Source organism: Dryobates pubescens, chromosome 21 (genome assembly GCF_014839835.1).
Source record: "Dryobates pubescens isolate bDryPub1 chromosome 21, bDryPub1.pri, whole genome shotgun sequence".
In the NCBI taxonomy this organism is placed as follows: domain Eukaryota; kingdom Metazoa; phylum Chordata; class Aves; order Piciformes; family Picidae; genus Dryobates; species Dryobates pubescens.
The window spans coordinates 2,548,940-2,568,411 of record NC_071632.1 but is presented as its reverse complement, the minus strand read 5'-3'; the positions used below and the strand labels follow the sequence as shown (position 1 = coordinate 2,568,411).

The following is a 19,472-nucleotide window of genomic DNA, read 5'->3' as shown; positions in this document are numbered from 1 at the left end:
TGCAATCCTGTGTCCAGTTCTGGGCTCCCCAGTTCCAGAGAGACAGAGACCTGCTGGACAGAGTCCAACAAAGAGCCATGAGGATGATGAAGGGACTGGAACAGCTCTGCTGTGAAGACAGACTGAGAGCCCTGGGGCTGTTCAGTGTGGAGAGGAGAAGGCTGAGAGGGATCTGATCAATGTCTATCAATATCTGAGGGCTGGGGGTCAGGATGAAGGGGCCAGGCTCTGTTTGGTGGTGCCCAGTGATAGGACAAGGACCTACAGGTACAAGCTGGAACCCAGGAGGTTCCACCTCAGCATGAGGAGAAACTTCTTTGGTGTGAGGGTGCTGGAGGCCTGGAGCAGGCTGCCCAGAGAGGTTGTGGAGTCTCCTGCTCTGGAGCCTTTCCAACCCCACCTGCATGTGTTCTGTGTGACCTGCCCTGGGTGCTGCTGCTCAGGCAGGGGGATTGGACTGGATCATCTTCCCCCTTGTCTATAGACAGCATCTAATTCTTCCTCAAGCACTTGGCAGCCTTTAAAGAGGACCTGAGGGAGGTTGGCAGTGCGAGGTACTTACCGCCCTTCAAATCTGTGTTTTAAAAAATCAAACAGTGCTTTTTGCATCATATCTGTTACCTGGAAGAGAAAACAAACAGCCCATTCAGAACCAGGGAGGAAACAGCTCCTACACACTTTAGGCAAGTAACAGTCAAGTGTAGTAAAGCTGGGGGCAAATCTAGCTGAGGAGTGGGGTTGGGATGGAGTTATTCCTGATCTGAGTGCTGAGATGAACTAGAAAGGAGCAGCTGGCTAAAGGCTGCCTGGACTTTGGGCTATGATACAGACCATGCTACTCCTCAGTTTAACTCCCTCTGAATCTTCAAGTGAAGCAGAAAGGATTTGGGGAGGTCATAACAAACCCATTCCCAATAACAAATTAGGAAGCAGAAAGGAAAACATCCTAAATACCTGAGGCTAATAAGATGTAATAAAGCTCAGAGCAAATCTTCCAGCTGAGGGGTGGGGTTGGGATGGAGTTATTCCTGATCTGAGTGCTGAGATGAACTAGAAATGAGCTGCTAGCTACTGAGGACTGCCTGGACTTTGGGTTATGGCATTGACCATGCTACTCCTCAGTTTAACTCCCTCTGAATCTTCAACAAATGAAGCAGAAAGGATTTGGGGGTTTCATAACAAACCCATTCCCAATAACAAATTAGGAAGCAGAAAGGAAACTATCCTGAATACCTGAGGCTAATAAGATGTAATAAAGCTGAGAGCAAATCTTCCAGCTGAGGAGTGGGGTTGGGATGGAGTTATTCCTGATCTGAGTGCTGAGATGAACTAGAAATGAGCTGCTACCTGGTGAAGACTGCCTGGACTTTGGGTTATGGCATTGACCATGCTACTCCTCAGTTTAACTCCCTCTGAATCTTCAAAAACAAATGAAACAGGAAGGATTTGGGGAGGTCATAACAAACCCATTCCCAATAACATATTAGAAAGCAGAAAGGAAAACATCCTAAATACCTGAGGCTAATAAGATGTAATAAAGCTGAGAGCAAATCTTCCAGCTGAGGGGTGGGGCTGGGATGGAGTTATTCCTGATCTGAGTGCTGAGATGAACTAGAAATGAGCTGCTAGCTACTAAAGACTGCCTGGACTTTGGGTTATGGTATTGACCATGCTACTCCTCAGTTTAACTCCCTCTGAATCTTCAACAAATGAAGCAGAAAGGATTTGGGGGTTTCATAACAAACCCATTCCCAATAACAAATTAGGAAGCAGAAAGGAAACTATCCTGAATACCTGAGGCTAATAAGATGTAATAAAGCTCAGAGCAAATCTTCCAGCTGAGGAGTGGGGTTGGGATGGAGTTATTCCTGATCTGAGTGCTGAGATGAACTAGAAAGGAGCTGCTAGCTACTCAAGACTGCCTGGACTTTGGGTTATGGTATTGACCATGCTACTCCTCAGTTTAACTCCCTCTGAATCTTCAAAAACAAATGAAACAGGAAGGATTTGGGGAGGTCATAACAAACCCATTCCCAATAACAAATTAGGAAGCAGAAAGGAAAACATCCTAAATACCTGAGGCTAATACTATGTAATAAAGCTGAGAGCAAATCTTCCAGCTGAGCAGTGGGGCTGGGATGGAGTTATTCCTGATCTGAGTTAGTTCTGAGATGAACTAGAAAGGAGCTGCTACCTGGTGAAGACTGCCTGGACTTTGGGCTATGCTACTCCTCAGTTCAACTCCCTCTGAATACTCAAACACAAATGAAGCAGAGAGGATTCTGGGGAGGTCATAACAAACCCATTGCCAACAAGCACTTACTTCATATCCCTTCAGAGAAGGCCCCACTAAAACTACTGGTCGCATTGAAGGCACTACATCGTAGGGAGGGATGTGCTCTGTCTGCAAGAGAGAAAGCTGTCAGCATCACAGCACCCAGGCACAGTGCCACCCAGCACCCCCAGCACCAGCAGCTCTGAATTTCCAGTGGTGTCACCAACACAGCAATCAGGGATTCACTGGCTTTCCCCCAGAGCTGGCAGGACAAAATGAGGAGATCAGAGGTTCAAGGACTGTTTCTTGACACAAAATGAGGGCATCAGAGGTTCAAGGATTGTTTCTTGACACAAAATGAGGGCATCAGAGGTTCAAGGATTGTTTCTTGACACAAAATGAGGGCATCAGAGGTTCAAGGATTGTTCCTTGACACAAAATGAGGAGATCAGAGGTTCAAGGATTTTTTTCCTGCCTCTTGGACTTTTGGTTTTCCTCCTGCAGGAGGAGCCCCTGAAGGGCTGCAGAAGCGGTGTTAATCTGGAGGCACCTGCATGTCCCATTCCACGGTTCCTAACTGCTAGCTTGAAGAAGGGCATGTCCAAGAGTTAATCTGGAATGGTTTGACTAGCTGGGAATGGTTGGGATGGCTTGGAATGATCTGAATGGTTTGAAGTCACTTGAAATGATCCAAATGGTTTGAAACAACTCGAAATGATTGACTCGAGGGCTGTGATTAGCTGTTCCCCACCACAATCTGATGTAGGCAAATTAAGGAAAGAGAAAAACCAAGCAAAGAAGCAAACAAGAAAGGGGATGGGGAAAGCACAGCCCTGCTTTTGCTGTTCAGATCTGCCCAGCTCTGGAGGAAACGTTGTGACACCACTGCAAATTCCCAGGGCAGCGCTCATAGCCTAACTTCCACCCTCCAGTCTGCAATCCACTTGCAAATGAACCCAAAATGATGCCTGCTGAGGTCAGGATTTTTAGGTCCATCTGAGTGAACAGAGCTTGGGATAGCAATGTTTCCACCTTGGGAAGTCCCTGTCAGCAGCAGGGATGCTGTTAGTAGGAGCTGCATCAAGCCACTCACTGATGTATCGTGTACGAGTCAGGGCCAGTACTTTAAACCACAGAGATCAGAAGGTTGCCTGCTTCCAAAGGTGGCCCCCAGTTTGCCTGCTGTTCTCCAAGCCAGTTAAACTGGGGCTGCCTCCTTTCATAAATGGCTGCTCAGTAGATGGCACCAAGAGTGAGTCTTATCAGCCAGAGCTTTTGGGTTGGAAGGGAGGGTTTGGTTTATCTTTGTCTTGGGGGGTGGGTGGAAGGTGAATGAATAAACCATATTGAAATGCAGACCCAGAAGCATGTGGGTGACATGGAGAAAGGTGTGGCAGGTCTCCAGCCCCTACAGAGTACAAATACATCAGCCAAGATCACAGCATAAGGTCATTGCTTCGGTACTCAACGTATCCCAAGGTGTTCCACCAGAACACTCCCACCAGGGAGTACCTTCCCAAACACAGAGACACAAGGACAGACAGCAGCACAGTGACAGCACAAAATGCTACACAAGCAGCAGTCCAAAGCAGTCTAAAACATGGGAAACATTTTGGTGACTGTTTTTTTCTGGGGGGTGGGGAAGGGGGTTGTTTTTTTCCAGCATTGATCTGATTTGTTTCTGTTACCTGCAGCATCACCAGATTAATTAGCAAGGAAAACATTAGTAGCGGTGCCCAAGGCATCCTAAGCATGGAAATGAATTCACTGGACACAGTGAGGGAGCTGGCCCAGCACATCTGAAGGCAAAGCCCTGCAGGGTCAGGCTGTGCCAGTGTCCCAGGGCAGCCCCCCACTCCTGCTACCACTGATTCATGGTCTGAGAAGCCTAAGAGAGACTATCGAGAACAGTGTGGCCAGCAGGAGCAGGGAAGCCATTCTGCCCTGTGCTCAGCACTGCTCAGGCCACACCTTGAGTCCTGTGTCCAGTTCTGGGCTCCTCAGTTCAGGAAAGATGTTGAGCTGCTGGAAGGTGTCCAGAGAAGGGCAAGGAGGCTGGGGAGGGGTCTGGAGCACAGCCCTGTGAGGAGAGGCTGAGGGAGCTGGGGTTGCTTAGCCTGGAGAAAAGGAGGCTCAGGGGAGACCTTCTTGCTCTCTCCAACTCCCTGAAGGGAGGTTGTAGCCAGGTGGGGGTTGGTCTCTTCTCCCAGACAGCCAGCACCAGAACAAGAGGACACAGTCTCAAGCTGTGCCAGGGGAAGTTTAGAATGGATGATAGGAAGTTCTTCCCAGCAAGAGAGATTGGCCATGGGAATGTGCTGCCCAGGGAGGTGGTGGAGTCCCCATCCCTGGAGGTGTTTAGGAAGAGCCTGGATGAGGCACTTGGTGCCATGGTTTAGTTGATTAGATGGTGTTGGGTGCTAGGTTGGACTTGATGTCTTGAGGGTCTTTTCCAGCCTGGTTGATTCTGTGAGACAGAGCCTAAGAAAAATTCTCTACAGATGTCTAAGTGCTTAGAGCCTGAGCGTCCTGGCACAACAGATCTTTGTCTTAAGGTGGCTGACTCAACCCAAAGTGTTCAGACTGGAAGTTAAGCAGCTGTTCCATAACCAGAGGAAGCACAGAAAGGAGTTGAGTTGATGAGGAATGAGGTATTTTCAAACTCTGTTCTGTCCAGAGAGGATCTTTGTTTCTCTCTAATCTTCACAGCTTCAAGCAACAAAAGCTGCCGGCAGAAAACTTAGCAGAAGCTATGGAACAGATTTAAACTGAAGGAGAAGAGGATTAGATGTGATCTTGGGAAGAAATTCCTTACTATAAGGTGGGGAGGCACTGGAATGGACTGTCCAGGGAGGTTGTGGTTGCCTCCTCTCTGCAGGTGTCCAAGGCCAGGTTGGATGAGATCTTGAGCAACCTGAGAGGTGTCCCTGCCCATGGCAGGGAGGTTGCAGTAGATGATCTCTGAGGTCTGAGGTCTCTTCCAGCCTAGGCCATTTGATGATTCTATGGTAACAGAACAATTAAAGGTCTTTAATTATGCTCTGGTGAGAGCACATCTTGAGGACTATGTCCAGTTGGTGTCCCCAGCATCAGAAGCACACAGAGCTGCTGGAGTGAGTCCAGAGGAGGCCACCAAAATGATCCAAGGGCTGGAGCAGCTCTGCTGTGAGCACAGGCTGAGGGAGCTGGGGGTGTTCAGCCTGGAGAAGACTCCAAGGGGACCTTCCAGCTGCCTTCCAATACCTGAGGGATCCTGCAGGAAGGCTGCACAGAGACTTTTCCTGAGGGTGTCTAGAGATGGGACAAGGGGGACTGGTTTGAAGCTGAGGCAGAGCAGGGTTAGACTGGAGCTGAGGAAGAAGTTCTTCAGTAGGAGGGTGGTGAGAGTCTGGAACAGGTTGCCCAGGAAGGCTGTGAATGCCTCCTCTCTGAAGGTGTTCAAGGCTAGGCTAGAGGAGCTTTGAGCAACCTGGGCTAGTGTGAGGTGTCCCTGCCCATGGCAGGGAGGTTGGAGTAGATGACCTCCGAGGTCCCTCCCAACCTAAGCCATTTTGTGACTCTATGACTCTGACCTTGCCTAAGCGACTGGCCCTGAGCTATCCAGCTTTCACCTGCAGAGCGAGGATAGTTTTGCCCACATGGCTCCTTCCCAGCACTTTGACTGTTTAGATTATTATGGGATACCCATCCAGCATTTACTGTGAATGTCCAGTAGTACAACCCCCACTCTAGGCAGCAGTGACTGTGAGATGGAAAGAAAGAGGCAACATTCTGTGCTGGTTCATCTAGAAGCTGCACCTTGGAAAGATGCTTATGCAGGAACCATCCAGTGCATGCCAACAGGCACTCCTCTTTCTCAGCATTTATGTCTGGTTATGAGTCAGGAAGAAATCACTCAGCAGACCCTGCTGTTGATTTTGATGGGACTGTGAATGACAGGGTCCTAACAGACCCCACCATTGGGGAGTTTGGGAATGAGAAGTATCCAGTAATATTTAAGTGAGTCCAAGGAAAAAATAAGGGAGAGAAAGATTGAAAGCAAGTTTTATGTACTGAACATGAGAGCATCCACAGGGTGAGCAGCAGCACCACTTGGCACTGTAAGATACACCAGAAGGACAGGATGGCATCCAGAGGGACCTGGACAAGATGGAGAGGTGGCCCAGGAGAACCTCATGAGGTTCAACAAGAGCAAGTGCAGGGTTCTGCACCTGGGCCAGAACAATCCTCACTATCAACACAGACTGGGGAAGGACTGATACAAAGGAGCCCTGAGGAAAAGGATTTGGGGGTGCTGATGGGGGAAAAGCTGGACAGGAGCAGGCAGTGTGAGCTTGCAGCACAGAAGGCCAATGGCAGCCTGGGCTGCATCCAAAGCAGCATTGCCAGAGATCCAGAGAGGAGATTCTGACACTTGGCTCTGCTCTGCTGAGACCTCACCTGGAGTACTGTGTGCAGGTCTGGAGCCCTCAATACAGGAGGGACATGGAGCTGATGGAGCAGGCCCAGGGGAGAACCACAAGAATGCTCAGGGTGTTGGAGCAGGTCTGCTATGAGGACAGGCTGAGGGAGCTGGGGGTGTGCAGCCTGGAGAAGAGAAGGCTCCAGGGAGACCTGAGAGCAGCCTGCCAGTACCCAAAGGGGGCTGCAAGAAGGCTGCAGAGAGACTGTTTGCAAAGGCCTGCAGGGACAGGACCAGGGGCAATGGCTTCAAACTAGAGCAGAGCAGACTGAGATTGGATGTGAGGAACAAGTTCTGCACCAGGAGGGTGGTGGAACACTGGAAGAGGTTGCCCAGGGAGGTGGTTGAGGCTCCATCCCTGGAGATACTCAAGGGGAGACTTGACGAGGCCTGGGGCAGCCTGACCTAGTTGAGGATGTCCCTCACCCTCATGTGCAGAGGGGTTGGACTGGATGAACTTTGGAGGTCTCTTCTGGCCCAGCCCTTTCTGTGATTCTATGATAAGCAATGTAATGGTCTGTTGTCAGCTGTAGATGTGTAAGGCAATGGTTAAACCCAAATGCTTCAGAGCTATGAAGACTAAAGCTTTAAGCCCAGAAGAACAGAAGTGTGGTATTCCACTGCAGAGTTTGCTGCTGCTTCCTAACTCCTGGATAATTCATTCCAGCAGAGATGCTAGAAATGGATTGCAGCTTGCTGGAGCAGCAATTGCATAATCCTGCAGCTATCTGGGCTCTCCTGGGAACTACCAGTACCATCTCCAGAAGCTGAGATGCTAACTGAGCTGAGATGCTGACTGATGACTAGCAAGAACAGTGGCTGGTAATTTATACCTGACAAGAGGAAAGCAGACTCCAAGGGAACTCTCCAAACAAGCCTGCAGTCTTCTGCTCTTGTTCCCCTGGCCTCTCTTGCACCCAGTGCAACATCTTAAATACTGACCAGATGAAAAGCCAACAGGTTGGGCTGGTTGTTTCTCCAGTACAACCTGAGTGGCTGGTTAGGTTCCAATAATGGTTTCAGTACACTGACTTAGAAGGAAAAAGAAACAACCCTTGAGAAAGAGGAGAGAGAGGTTTCATTGGACAAGCAGCTGAAGAGGAGCCAGCAGTGTGCCCAGGGGGCCAAGAAGGCCAAAGGGCTCCTGGCTGGGATCAGCAATGCTGTGTCCAGCAGCAGCAGGGAGGGGATTGTCCCCTGGGACTCAGCTATACCTGGAGTGTTATGTCCAGTGTTGGGCAGCTCAATGCCAGAGAGATGTGGAGGTGCTGGAGCCAGGGCAGAGGAGGGCAAGGAAGCTGGGAAGGGCCTGGAGAAGAAATGTGATGAAGAACAATGGAAAGAGCTGGGGATGGTTAGTGTGAAAGAGAGGAGGCTGAGGGGAGACCTCCTGGCTGTCTACAGCTCCCTGCAAGGAGGTTGTGGAGAGCTTGGTGCTGGTCTCTTCTCCCAGAGAATGGCCTCAAGTTGTGACTGGGTAGGTTTAGACTGGACAGTAGGAAATATTTGTTCCCAGCCAGAGTGGTCAGAGATTGGTACAGGCTGCCCAGGGAGGTGGTGGAGTCCCCAACCCTGGCTGTGTTTCCAGGTGGTTTGGATGTGGTGCTTGGGGCTATGGTTTAGGGGTGAGCCTTGCAGAGCAGGGTCAGTGGTTGGACTTGGTGACCCTGAGGGTCTTTTCCAACCTGAGTGTTTCTGTGATTCTGTGATGTGCCTGCACTGGAGATCCTCTCAGTGTGTCCTCTTGGTCTGTCAGAAAGGGTCAGTACTGTAGCAGAGCTTCAGGGGCTCACTGAGTGAGACACTGGAACAGGTTGCCCACAAAAGCTTTGGCTGCCCCCTCCCTGGAGGTGTTCAAGGCCAGGCTGTACGGGGCCTTGAGCAACCTGGGCCAGTAGGAGGTTTCCTTGCCCATGGCAGGGTCCTCAAACTAGATGATCTTGAAGGTCCCTTCCAACCCCAACCAGTCCATGACTCTATGATACTATGAGCATGGGATTGTTTATTTTCTTGTACTGAATTCACCAACCACTTGGATACTTTTCTTCCTTAACTCTAGAGCAGTCTGTGTAGTCTGGAGAAGAGAAGGCTGAGAGAGAGTCATTTGTCATTGGGATGTGCTGCCCAGGGAGGTGGTGGAGTCACCATCCCTGGATGTGTTCAAGAGAAGATTGGACGTGGCACTTGGAGCCATGGTCTAGTCATGAGGTGTTGGGTGATAGGTTGGACTTGATGATCTTTGAGGTCTCTTCCAGCCTTGGTGATACTGTGATACTTGGAACCATGGTTTAGTTGTCAGGAGGTATTAGGTAATAGGTTGGAACTGATGATCTCTGAGGTCATGAGGTCTTGGGTGATAGGCTGGACTTGATAATCTTTGAGGTCTCTTCCAACCTTGGTGATACTGTGATCAATGTCTATCAATATCTGAGGGCTGGGGGTCAGGATGAAGGGGTCAGGCTCTGTTTGGTGGTGCCCAGAGACAGGACAAGAAACAAGAGGTACAAGCTGGAACCCAGGAGGTTCCACCTCAACACGAGGAGAAACTTCTTTGGTGCGAGGGTGCTGGAGGCCTAGGAGCAGGCTGCCCAGAGAGGTTGTGGAGTCTCCTTCTCTGGAGCCTTTCCAACCCCACCTGGATGCATTCCTGTGTGAGCTTCCCTGGCAGGGGGCTTGGACTGGATGACCTGGGGAGCTCCCTCCCAACCCCTAGCCCTCGGCGCCCCTCGGCGCTTCAGCTGCCTGAGCGCTCCCCCGGGGCGGTGCTGGGAAGGGTGCCGGTGGCAAGGGGAAACAGCAGGTGCCGTGGGGAGGAACTTACCGACTTCTGCTTCTGCTTAGCTACAGCAGCATGGAAAAGAAACAAAGAACAACAGAGCATGCATGTTATTGGCTGGTCAGAGGACGCAGACGCTCCACAGGACTAGGAATGTGACGCAGTGCGGGTGAGCAGGTGGACAGATGGGAGCTGGGGGGTGGTGCTGTTACCTTCTTAAAGAAGGGCATTCTTTTCTCTTTGGAGTGGGGTGAGGTGACACTGTTTGCACTGGGTTTGGGGGAGCGATGGTTGGCTGGAATATCATTTTCTTCTGCATCTAAGCCAGTGGCATCTATGTCTATAGCTATATACAGACAAACAATTCAGAATTATCAGGTGGCAGGGGAAAAAGGGAAGAGAGGTTCACAAGTTAAAAAAAAAAACCTGAAGGAAAGGAACTAAGAGGTGAAGGAAGAAAAGTACAAACTCATGAAAAGTGCCCAGGGCAATAAGCAAATAAATCCAAAGTCCAAAATCCACCATGTCAGTACAAACCACGATAAAACAAAGGGAGAAGTTTCAAGGTGCAGCACGTTAGGATTGGAAGACAGAAGGCAACCTTTAACAGCTTTACCTCTGATCCCCTTTCACATGGCTACATCAAACACCCCCAGAATCACCCTGGCAAAGCAGAGCATTGGCCTCTGCCTGTAAACAACAGAACCTGGCCAGCAGTGGGCACCAATTCAAACTGGGTCCCATCAGCTGAAAGCTGAAATGTTTCTACAGGAAACCACAGGAGAAAAATCAACTGTGGAGCAAAACTCAGCCCCATGCTGCTACAGCTGCAGCTGCATCTCTCTCAGGGTGGGCTGCGGTCTGCATTCTTGACCATTGGGAGTAAAAAGGCACAGGAGTCACAGGATGCATTCATTAGGAAACAGAAACCCAGACCTATTGATAGTGCAAACTAAACAGAATGGGGGAGCAGAGCAGAGGAACCTGATCCCAGCCTGTCCCAGTGCCCTGGATCCTGTTGCAAGGAGTGAGGATGGAGGCAGGGCACAATGGAAGTGAATACAATAAACCACTGCTGCTCAGCCTCCACCCCAGCAGGACACACAGCACCATAACCTTACTTACTCCATAAACATCAAACATTTACCCTCCTTACCAAACAGTGAACAAGAGCAGAAGTGAGAACTCCTCCTGGACTCACAAACTAGTAACTTCAAGAAACAAAGCCCTGTTAGCCCACATGGTGAGGCCAGCAGGCACCTGCTGGCTGCACACCAAGCCCAACCCAACCAACCCCAAAGCTTTCTTGCTTACCACTATCAGTCCCCACCTTAAATAAGACATCAACATTTCTCTTCAGCAGGCAAGCTCCTGCACAAAAGGGCTCCACAAACCTGCTGTGCACCATCAGCCCTGTGCGTAGAGAACTCCCCCACCTCTTGCCACAGTCTGGGTGACACAAGCTTGTCTTTGCTGTGACTCTGCAGAAAGGGACCTGGGGGTACTGGGTGACAGCAGCTGAACATGAGCCAGCAGTGTGCCCAGGGGGGCAAGAAGGCCAATGGCATCCTGGCCTGCATCAGGAAGAGTGTGCCCAGCAGGAGCAGGGAAGTCATTGTGCCCTGTGCTCAGCACTGCTTAGGCCACACCTTGAGTCCTGTGTCCAGTTCTGGGCTCCTCAGTTTAAGAAGGACATTGAGACACTTGAAGGTGTCCAGAGAAGGGCAACAAGGCTGGGGAGAGGCCTTGAGCACAGCCCTGTGAGGAGAGGCTGAGGGAGCTGGGGTTGCTTAGCCTGGAGAAGAGGAGGCTCAGGATTGACCTCATTGCTGTCTCCAACTCCCTGCATGGAGGTTGTAGCCAGGTGGGGGTTGGTCTCTTCTCCCAGGCACCCAGCACCAGAACAAGAGGACACAGTCTCAAGCTGTGCCAGGGGAAGTTTAGGCTGGAGGAGAAAGTTCTTCCCAGCAAGAGAGATTGGCCATGGGAATGTGCTGCCCAGGGAGGTGGTGGAGTCCCCATCCCTGGAGGTGTTCAAGAGGGGATTGGATGTGGCACTTGGTGCCATGGTTTAGTAGTCATGAGGTGCTGGGTGACAGGTTGGACTTGATGATCTTTGAGGTCTCTTCCAACCTTGGTGATACTGTGATACTTGGAGCCATGGTTTAGTTGTCAGGAGGTATTAGGTAATAGGTTGGAACTGATGATCTCTGAGGTCTTTTCCAACCTTATTGATTCTGTGATTTCTGTTGAGCTGGACCTAAGCATTGTTTCCCCCAGCTGAGAATTCATCCCTGCAAACCATGGTGAAACCACCTTGGTGACCTTCCAGCTGCCTGATGAGTGAGCCAGCACCCACCATGGCACAGCTGTGCCCCACAGAAATATTTCTGTTAGGCCTATGTGCAGCTGCTGATTTAAGAGACACTTGGGGCCACTGAGCTCTGCTGCTGGGGTGAAGTCTGCCTGCCCCTTTGAATTATCCACAGACCTCATGTCATGATGCTTGACAACTCCTGAGTTACAGGACACTGCCTTTGAGCCTGCCCTTGCCAGGCAAGCCTGCAAGTGGATCTGTGCTCTGTTTCTATACTCCTGCTCCTCAAAACAGTCCCAGAAACCACGTCACATTTTCTTGCAGCAGCACTGTTCCTGCATCCTCTTCACAAGTATAAAAAGAAGGTATTATCTTGTCTTGAACACAGGCCAGATCCCATAAATCACACATAATAAGGGATAGCAAAACTCCTTCAGTTCCATGTGCAACTAAAATAGTCAGGCAAGAAGACTCAGAGCTGTTAAAGCTTCTCCTCGTCAAGAAGAAATGCAGCATCTCCTTGGTTCCTTCTCCGTCTTCACGTCACGCAACGGCTCCCACGAGAGCTCTTCTGCTCTTTATCATCTTCCCTGCTCTGCACTTTGGTCCAAGTAATTTTCACCACTGGCCCACAACATCCTTCTCTCCAAGCTGGGGAGATAGGGATTGGATGGGTGGACACTCCAGGGGATAAGGAATTGGTTGGATGATGGCATCCAAAGGGTAGTGGTCAGTGGTTCATGTCCAGACGGAGACAGGTGACAAGTGCTGTCCCTCAGGGGTCTGCATTGCTACCACAGCTTCCCTGTATCTTCATCAGTGATACAGACAGCAAGACTGAGGCACCCTCAGCAGGTTTCCTGATGGGACCAAGCTGAGTGGTGTGGTTGATAAGACTGAAGGATGGGATGGGAGCCAGCCAGAGGGACCCAGACAGGCTGAGAGGTGGCTGAGGAGAACCTCATGAGGTTCAATAAGGCAAAGTGCAAGGTCCTGCATCTAGAGCAGGGCAACCCTTGACATCAATCCAGCCCTGCAGAGAAAGACTTGGGGGTGCTGATGGGGGAGAAGTTGGACAGGAGCCAGCAATGGGCACTGGCAGCACAGAAGGCCAAGGGCAGCCTGGGCTGCATCCAAAGCAGTGTGGCCAGAGCTGGAGAGAGAGGATCCTGCCCCTCTGCTCTGCTCTGCAGAGACCTCACCTGCAGGGCTGTGTCCAGCACTGGGGCCACCAACAGAAGAGAGACCTGGGCCTAATGGGGAGGGTCCTAAGGAGGCCACAGAGGTGATCAGGGGGCTGGAAAACCTCTGTTGTTGGGACAGGCTGAGAGGGTTGGGGCTGTTCAGCCTGGAGAAGAGAAGGCTTCAGGGAGACCTTAGAGCTGCATTTCAGTATCTGCAGGGCACCTACAGGCAGGCTGGGGGGGGACTGCTCAGAAGGGGCTGTGAGGATAGGATGAGAGGCAATGGTTTGAAACTGGAGCAGGGCAGAGTTAGGTTGGACATCAGGAGGAAGTTCTGCACCATGAGGGTGGTGAGACACTGGAACAGGCTGCCCAAGGATGTGGTTGAGGCCATGTCCATGGAGACATTCAATATTAGACTTGGGGTAACCCTGGGCAGCCTGCTGTAGTTGGAGGGGTCCCTGCTGCCTGCAGGGGGGTTGGACAAGATGACCTTTGAGGGTTCCTTGCAACCTGATGCAATCCATTACTGTATGGATGGATTACCAGATCAATAGAGTAAGGATTATTTCAATGCCTGTGAGCCTCCTGTTCATTTGGTTTTCACTGATTCTTCATCTTCTTTGGGGGGGATTTTCATTGCTTGGTTTTGTGGCATTAGATTGAAAACCAAACCAACCACCAAACATCCCTGACTCAAAAAAAGAATGAAATGAACTCCTTGTGTTCAGATCCCTTCAACCACTGGAACACTTTCCATATGTGTCATTTCTTGTCCTCTCAAAAAGAGGAGGCCTGAGAATAGTACCTGAAGTGTGCTCCAGCGTCCTTGTGTTAGCCAAAATCCCTTCTTGAGATGCTTCTTTGAGGAAAAAAAATGCTGCAGGTCCCAGGTTTGAAGCTCACACATTAAGCTGAGGTCCACTGCTCATTAGTGTCCTCCACACTGTCAGTGGAACTGAAAAACACCTAAGTACCAGATTTCCTTTCTTTTTTCCCCTCCAGAAACCCATGCTGGTGAAAAGATGTCTGAAGGAACAATTCAACCCAGTGACAACTACAGGAGGTACCCTAAGTAGCTCTTCTCTTACTGGTGAGCTCTGTGCAGCCTTCTGAAATGTTCACAGGTCCTCCCCTCCAATGCTTTTAGGATACAGAACAATATGATAGCATTCCAGATGCTCCAATCATGTGCTGTAAGTAGGCTCTGCAGAGGGACCTGGACAGGCTGGATCCATGGCCTGAGGCCGGGTGCATGACATTCAACAAGGCCAAGGGCTGGGTCCTGCACTTGGGTCACAACCACCCCATGAATGCCCCAGGACTGGGGCAGAGTGGATGGAAACTGCCCAGCAGAGAAAGTCCTGGGGGTGTTCATCAGCACTGCCTTTGCCCCTGTACACTGCACTGCTTAGGCCACACCTTGAGTCCTGTGTCCAGTTCTGGGCCCCTCAGTTGATAGGTTGGATGCAATGATCTTGAGGGTCTCTTCCAACCTGGTTTATTCTACTCTATTCTATTCTATTCTGTGCTGCCCAGGGAGGTGGTGGAGTCACCATCACTGGAGGTGTTCAGGAGGAGACTTGATAGGGTGCTTGGTTGCATGGTTTAGTTGATTAGGTGGTGTTGGATGATAGGTTGGACACAATGATCTTGAAGGTCTCTTCCAACCTGGTCTGGTCTATTCCTATTCCTATTCCTATTCCTATTCTATTCTATTCTATTCTATTCTATTCTATTCTATTCTATCAGCTGGCTGAAGATGAGCCAGCAGTGTGCCCAGGTAGCCAAGAAGGCCACCAGCATCCTGGCCTGGATCAGCAATGGTATGACTAGCAGGATCAGGGAAGGGATTGTGCCCCTGTGCTGGGCATTGGTGAGGCCACACCTTGAGTCCTGGGTTCAGTTTTAGGGCCCTCAGAACAAGGACATTGAGGTGCTGTAGTGAAGGGCAACAAAGCTGGGGAAGGGTCTGGAGAATAGGGCTAGGGAGGAGCAGCTGAAGGAGCTGGGGGTGTTTAGTGTGGAGAAGAGGAGGCTGAGGGGAGACCTCATTGATCTCTGCAGCTCCTTGAAAGGAGGTTGGAGCCAGGTGGGAGTTGGTCTCTTCTCCCTAGTAATAAGTGACAGTGGGAGATGAAATGGCCTCAAGTTGTCCCAGGGGAAGTTTAGGTTGGAGATTAGAAGAAACTTCTTCCCTGAAAAGGTTCTCAAAGCCTGGCACAGGCTGCTCAGGGTGGTGGTTGCATCCCCATCCCTGGAGGTGTTTCCCAGAGGCAGAGATGTGGTGCTGAGGGCCATGGGTTAGCCCCAGCCTTGGCAGAGTCAGAGAATGGTTGGGCTGGAGGATCCTGAAGGTCTTTTCCCACTGAAAGGATTCTGTGGTTGTGTGAAACTGCCATGGTAGTGTCCATGGGCAGTTTTACTGCCAGAATGAAGCTGCTGGACTCAACAGTCAATGCCACAGTTTAAAAGCATCATAAGGCAAGAGCTTAATGTGTATTCTAGAGGCCTGTGGTGGACACCTGTTAGTAAACTGAACACAGATAGAGAAAAAACCAAGGGATAGGGCCCTTGAGTAGAACTCTCCTAACCAAATGCAGTCACACTGAAGTTGGTAGGTACAAAAAATTCCATGGTTTCATCAAAAAAAAAAGACATAGATTTTGCCATCCATTTAATGAAAGAAAGCTACTATCATAACTTGATTCAATTCTCCTCTCTCTCTCTCTTTATGTCCATAGAAATTACTTTCAAATCTTCAGGATCATTTTAAGATCAGGCTCCAGAGGAACTGAGTGGGAAAGGCAATTCTTTGGCTCAGGAGACAAACCACTAGGAAGGTTTAATCAGGATTTCTGATTGCTAGTACTCCAAATGTACTTTTTCCTCTCTCAGGAGAACATCCAAGAGCTGAGTTTTGGGGTTTGCTCATCTTCTGCTATGCATTTTTCAAGGAGCTGATGCTGATTTCCTCCACCAGCTCACCACAAGAGGCTTTGGGCCTCTTGCCTCCAAGCTCCTGACTGCTGATCCAAGCTCCTGACTGCTGATGCTCTAAATGCAAACCAGTATGTGTGACAAACACATCACAAAAAGGAGGAAGGATTGGATGTGTGTGGATTCTGGGAGGCACATCCTCATCAGAAGGATCTGGGCTGGTGGGAGGTGTCCCTGCCTATGGCAGGGGGGGTTGGAACTGGATGATCTCTAAGGTTTCTGCCAACTCAAACCATCCTATGAATCAGTCTGTGAATCTGTGACCTGTGAAACCAGGGGGTTGGAACTAGATGATCTCTAAGGTCCCTACCAACTCCAACCATTCTATAAATCAATCTATGAACCTGTGACCTGTGAAACCAGGGGGTTGGAACTGGATGATCTTTAGGGTCCCTACCAACTCAAAGCATCCTATGAATCAATCTATGAACCTGTGACCTGTGAAACCAGGGGGTTGGAACTGGATGACCTTTAGGGTCCCTACCAACTCAAACCATTCTATGAATCAGTCTGTGAACCTGTGACCTGTGAAACCAGGGGGCTGGAACTGGATGATCTCTAAGGTTTCTGCCAACTCAAACCATCCTATGAATCAGTCTGTGAATCTGTGACCTGTGAAACCAGGGGGTTGGAACTGGATGATCTTTAGGGTCCCTACCAACTCAAACCATCCTATGAATAAATCTATGAACCTGTGACCTGTGAAACCAGGGGGTTGGAACTGGATGATCTTTAGGGTCCCTACCAACTCAAACCATCCTATGAATAAATCTATGAACCTGTGACCTGTGAAACCAGGGGGTTGGAACTGGATGATCTTTAGGGTCCCTACCAACTCAAAGCATTCTATGAATTAATCTATGAACCTGTGACCTGTGAAACCAGGGGGTTGGAACTGGATGATCTTTAGGGTCCCTACCAACTCAAACCATTCTATGAATCAATCTGTGAACCTGTGACCTGTGAAACCAGGGGGCTGGAACTAGATAATCCTTAATGTCCCTTCCAACTCAAACCATGCTATGAGTCTATAACTTGTGAAACCAGCAATCCCTGTTATTAGTGACTAATGCTGCCCTTGATGCTCCTGAAGAAACCCCCTGGGAATTTCTTACTTCTTATTGCTGCTTTTTTTCCTGTGCCAGAAGGTCTTGCTCGTTCAGCAGGACTGCTCAGGCCAGACCAAACCTTCCACTGCCCTGCTTCAGTGCAGTCTCAGCATTTTATTCTGTCTTTGCTATAAAACACCACAGTAAAAGCAAAGGGGGAACTCAGTGCACTGTTAACAGCCCCATCGTTGCCTGATCTTGCTGGCACCACCCCCATTACTTCAAAACCACCTGAACCAGCTTTTGTAGGGCATGGCAACCACCCAACCTCATACCTGTGAGGCACAGGGGATAAGAAAAACAGGAGCAAAAGTATCTAAACTCCTTGGGCTGTAAAGCAAAGGGTTCAGGACCTACTCACCAGATGATGGAGGCGTCGATTTTCTGGAACTAGGAACGATGTCACCCAAACTGGATGAAGAGTTTCCTCCTGATTTACTGGAGTAAAGCAACAAATTAGTCTGAAGCCTCCCAGCTTTCTCTGTAGTTTATTTCTTAGCTGCCTCCTGAAGGAGCTGCTAGCCAAGGGACAAAGGGGATGATAAACCAGCCAGCCACACGCAAGGTGGGGGAGCGTTGAGGAGCCAGGCGCTGCACGCAGCGGTCCTGCTCCTTCTGCTGGGGCAAAGTCACTCTGCTGCCTGTGCTCTCGCTGCCTCTCCATCTCCACGTCAGCTCACTAGGAATGTGGCTACTGAGAGACAATTATTAATGGCACTACTCATTACTGAGACTAATTCTTAAGAAGCCAGGGAGCATATCTGCTTTTAACAGCAGAGTTATTGACAGCTCCCTAATGAAAGTTACTGGGAGTTTTCCTACATCTTTTGTGTTTAATTAAAGTACAACTTCTTTTGCTGTCTCAGTACAAGGTTTCACTTGGGGGGGAGGGGGGAAAGCCCCTCAAATGAAGATATAACAGTCTGGGGTATTGTCAAGTTCTGCTCTGTGAAAAATCACTCCAGGCTGTGGAAATGAGACAACATTTTTAGTCATTTTTACTTCAATTACCCTAAGGAGAAAGGCACTGAGAAGAAGGCAAGAAAGGCTATTTCACCCCTCAAATTATTCATGTGACAGCACTCACTTCCACTTTTCCCATCTCCAAACATGAACAAGCACTAACTGAATGGATGTGTGGCAGAAGGCAGCATTGTCTGCAGCAGAGGTGCTGGAAAAGGGAAGTCCTGATGGACTGGGAAGGGATGGAATCACTTGGTCAGATCTGGCTGTGTCAGAACTGCCATGAGAGGAAAAAGGAGCCCGCTAAGGACCACACACTCCTAGAGAGGGCATTTCACAGCTGTCAGTGCTGCAGCACTCCTAGCCCTGGCATGCTCTTCAAACACTGCTGCCCTTCCTACTCAAGAAGCCTTTCTGGCTTCCCAAATTTCTCCCAGCTGTTTTCTCCACTCCAGGTCCATCCCACTCAGACATACTGGCAAGACTTGTTTCCTACAGACCCAAAGGGAAGCAAGTGGCCTTTGCTTCCACATGTGTTCACATGTCCTGGAGAACCACCTTGAGAATGCTGCAGTAAAGATGCCACTATTGCTACCCTGCAGTGCTGTGCAACACATTTAGGTACTGAGTAGTTCAATGGAATGAAGGCTGCACTCAGAGACAACAAATAACTCAGCATCAAACTTCCAGAGCTCTTAACAGTTGTGCTTGTAGGCAAGGAATCTGACAAGACCAAAGCATCTGTCCAGCCACCAAGCTCAGGATCTACTTTCTCTCTCCAACAGCAATGACATCAGATAGAAATAAAGATTTACTTCCTCCATGGGTTCAAACTGTGGGAAGCACAACAGAACAGAACTACATCAGACACAGCACTAACTTCCAAGCTGTGCCCCAGCCAATGATATTCTTCTGGGTTTTGCTGTCTATGCATGGTTGGACTACATGACCTTCAAGGTGGCCTTCTTGTGGCCTTCCAGTTTCTGAAGGGGGCTCCAAGAAAGCTGGGGAGGGACTTTTGAGGGTGTCAGGACTGGGGGGGATGGAGCAGAATTAGAAGTGGGGAGATTCAGATTGGATGTTTGGAAGGAGTTCTTCCCCATGAGGGTGGTGAGATACTTGTGGTGGGTTGAAGTTTCTCCCAGCATTAGCTTTAGGCATAGCCTAAAACTACCACAGATATTGGAACAGGCTACCAGGGAGGTGGTGGAAGCCTCATGCCTGGAGGTGTTTGCAGCCAGGCTGGAGGTGGTTGTGAGCAACCTGCTGTAGTGTGAGGTGTCCTTGGCCATGGCAGGGGGGTTGGAACTGGCTGAGCCTTGAGCTCCCTTCCAACCCTGACAGTTCTGTGCTTCTATGAAAGTCTTGTCTAAGAATTCTGTGTTT

General features: G+C 49.8%; 1 protein-coding gene across 6 annotated transcripts in view; it reads right to left on the bottom strand.

The window, feature by feature from the left end:
* Positions 1 to 19,472, bottom strand: part of CACNB2 (calcium voltage-gated channel auxiliary subunit beta 2) — a 336,701-nt gene that overhangs the window by 38,993 nt on the left and 278,236 nt on the right. For 3 of the 6 annotated variants that reach the window (XM_054171152.1, XM_054171148.1, XM_054171149.1), the window contains 4 exons: positions 17,485 to 17,561; positions 9,726 to 9,859; positions 2,324 to 2,404; positions 563 to 621 (listed from right to left, as the gene is read on the bottom strand). In XM_054171152.1, coding sequence (XP_054027127.1) covers positions 563 to 621; positions 2,324 to 2,404; positions 9,726 to 9,859; positions 17,485 to 17,561 — 351 coding nt within the window. Of the gene's footprint in view, positions 1 to 562; positions 622 to 2,323; positions 2,405 to 9,558; positions 9,579 to 9,725; positions 9,860 to 17,484; positions 17,562 to 19,472 lie in introns of all 6 variants that reach the window. The other 3 variants (XM_054171153.1, XM_054171150.1, XM_054171151.1) reach the window with 1 other exon arrangement.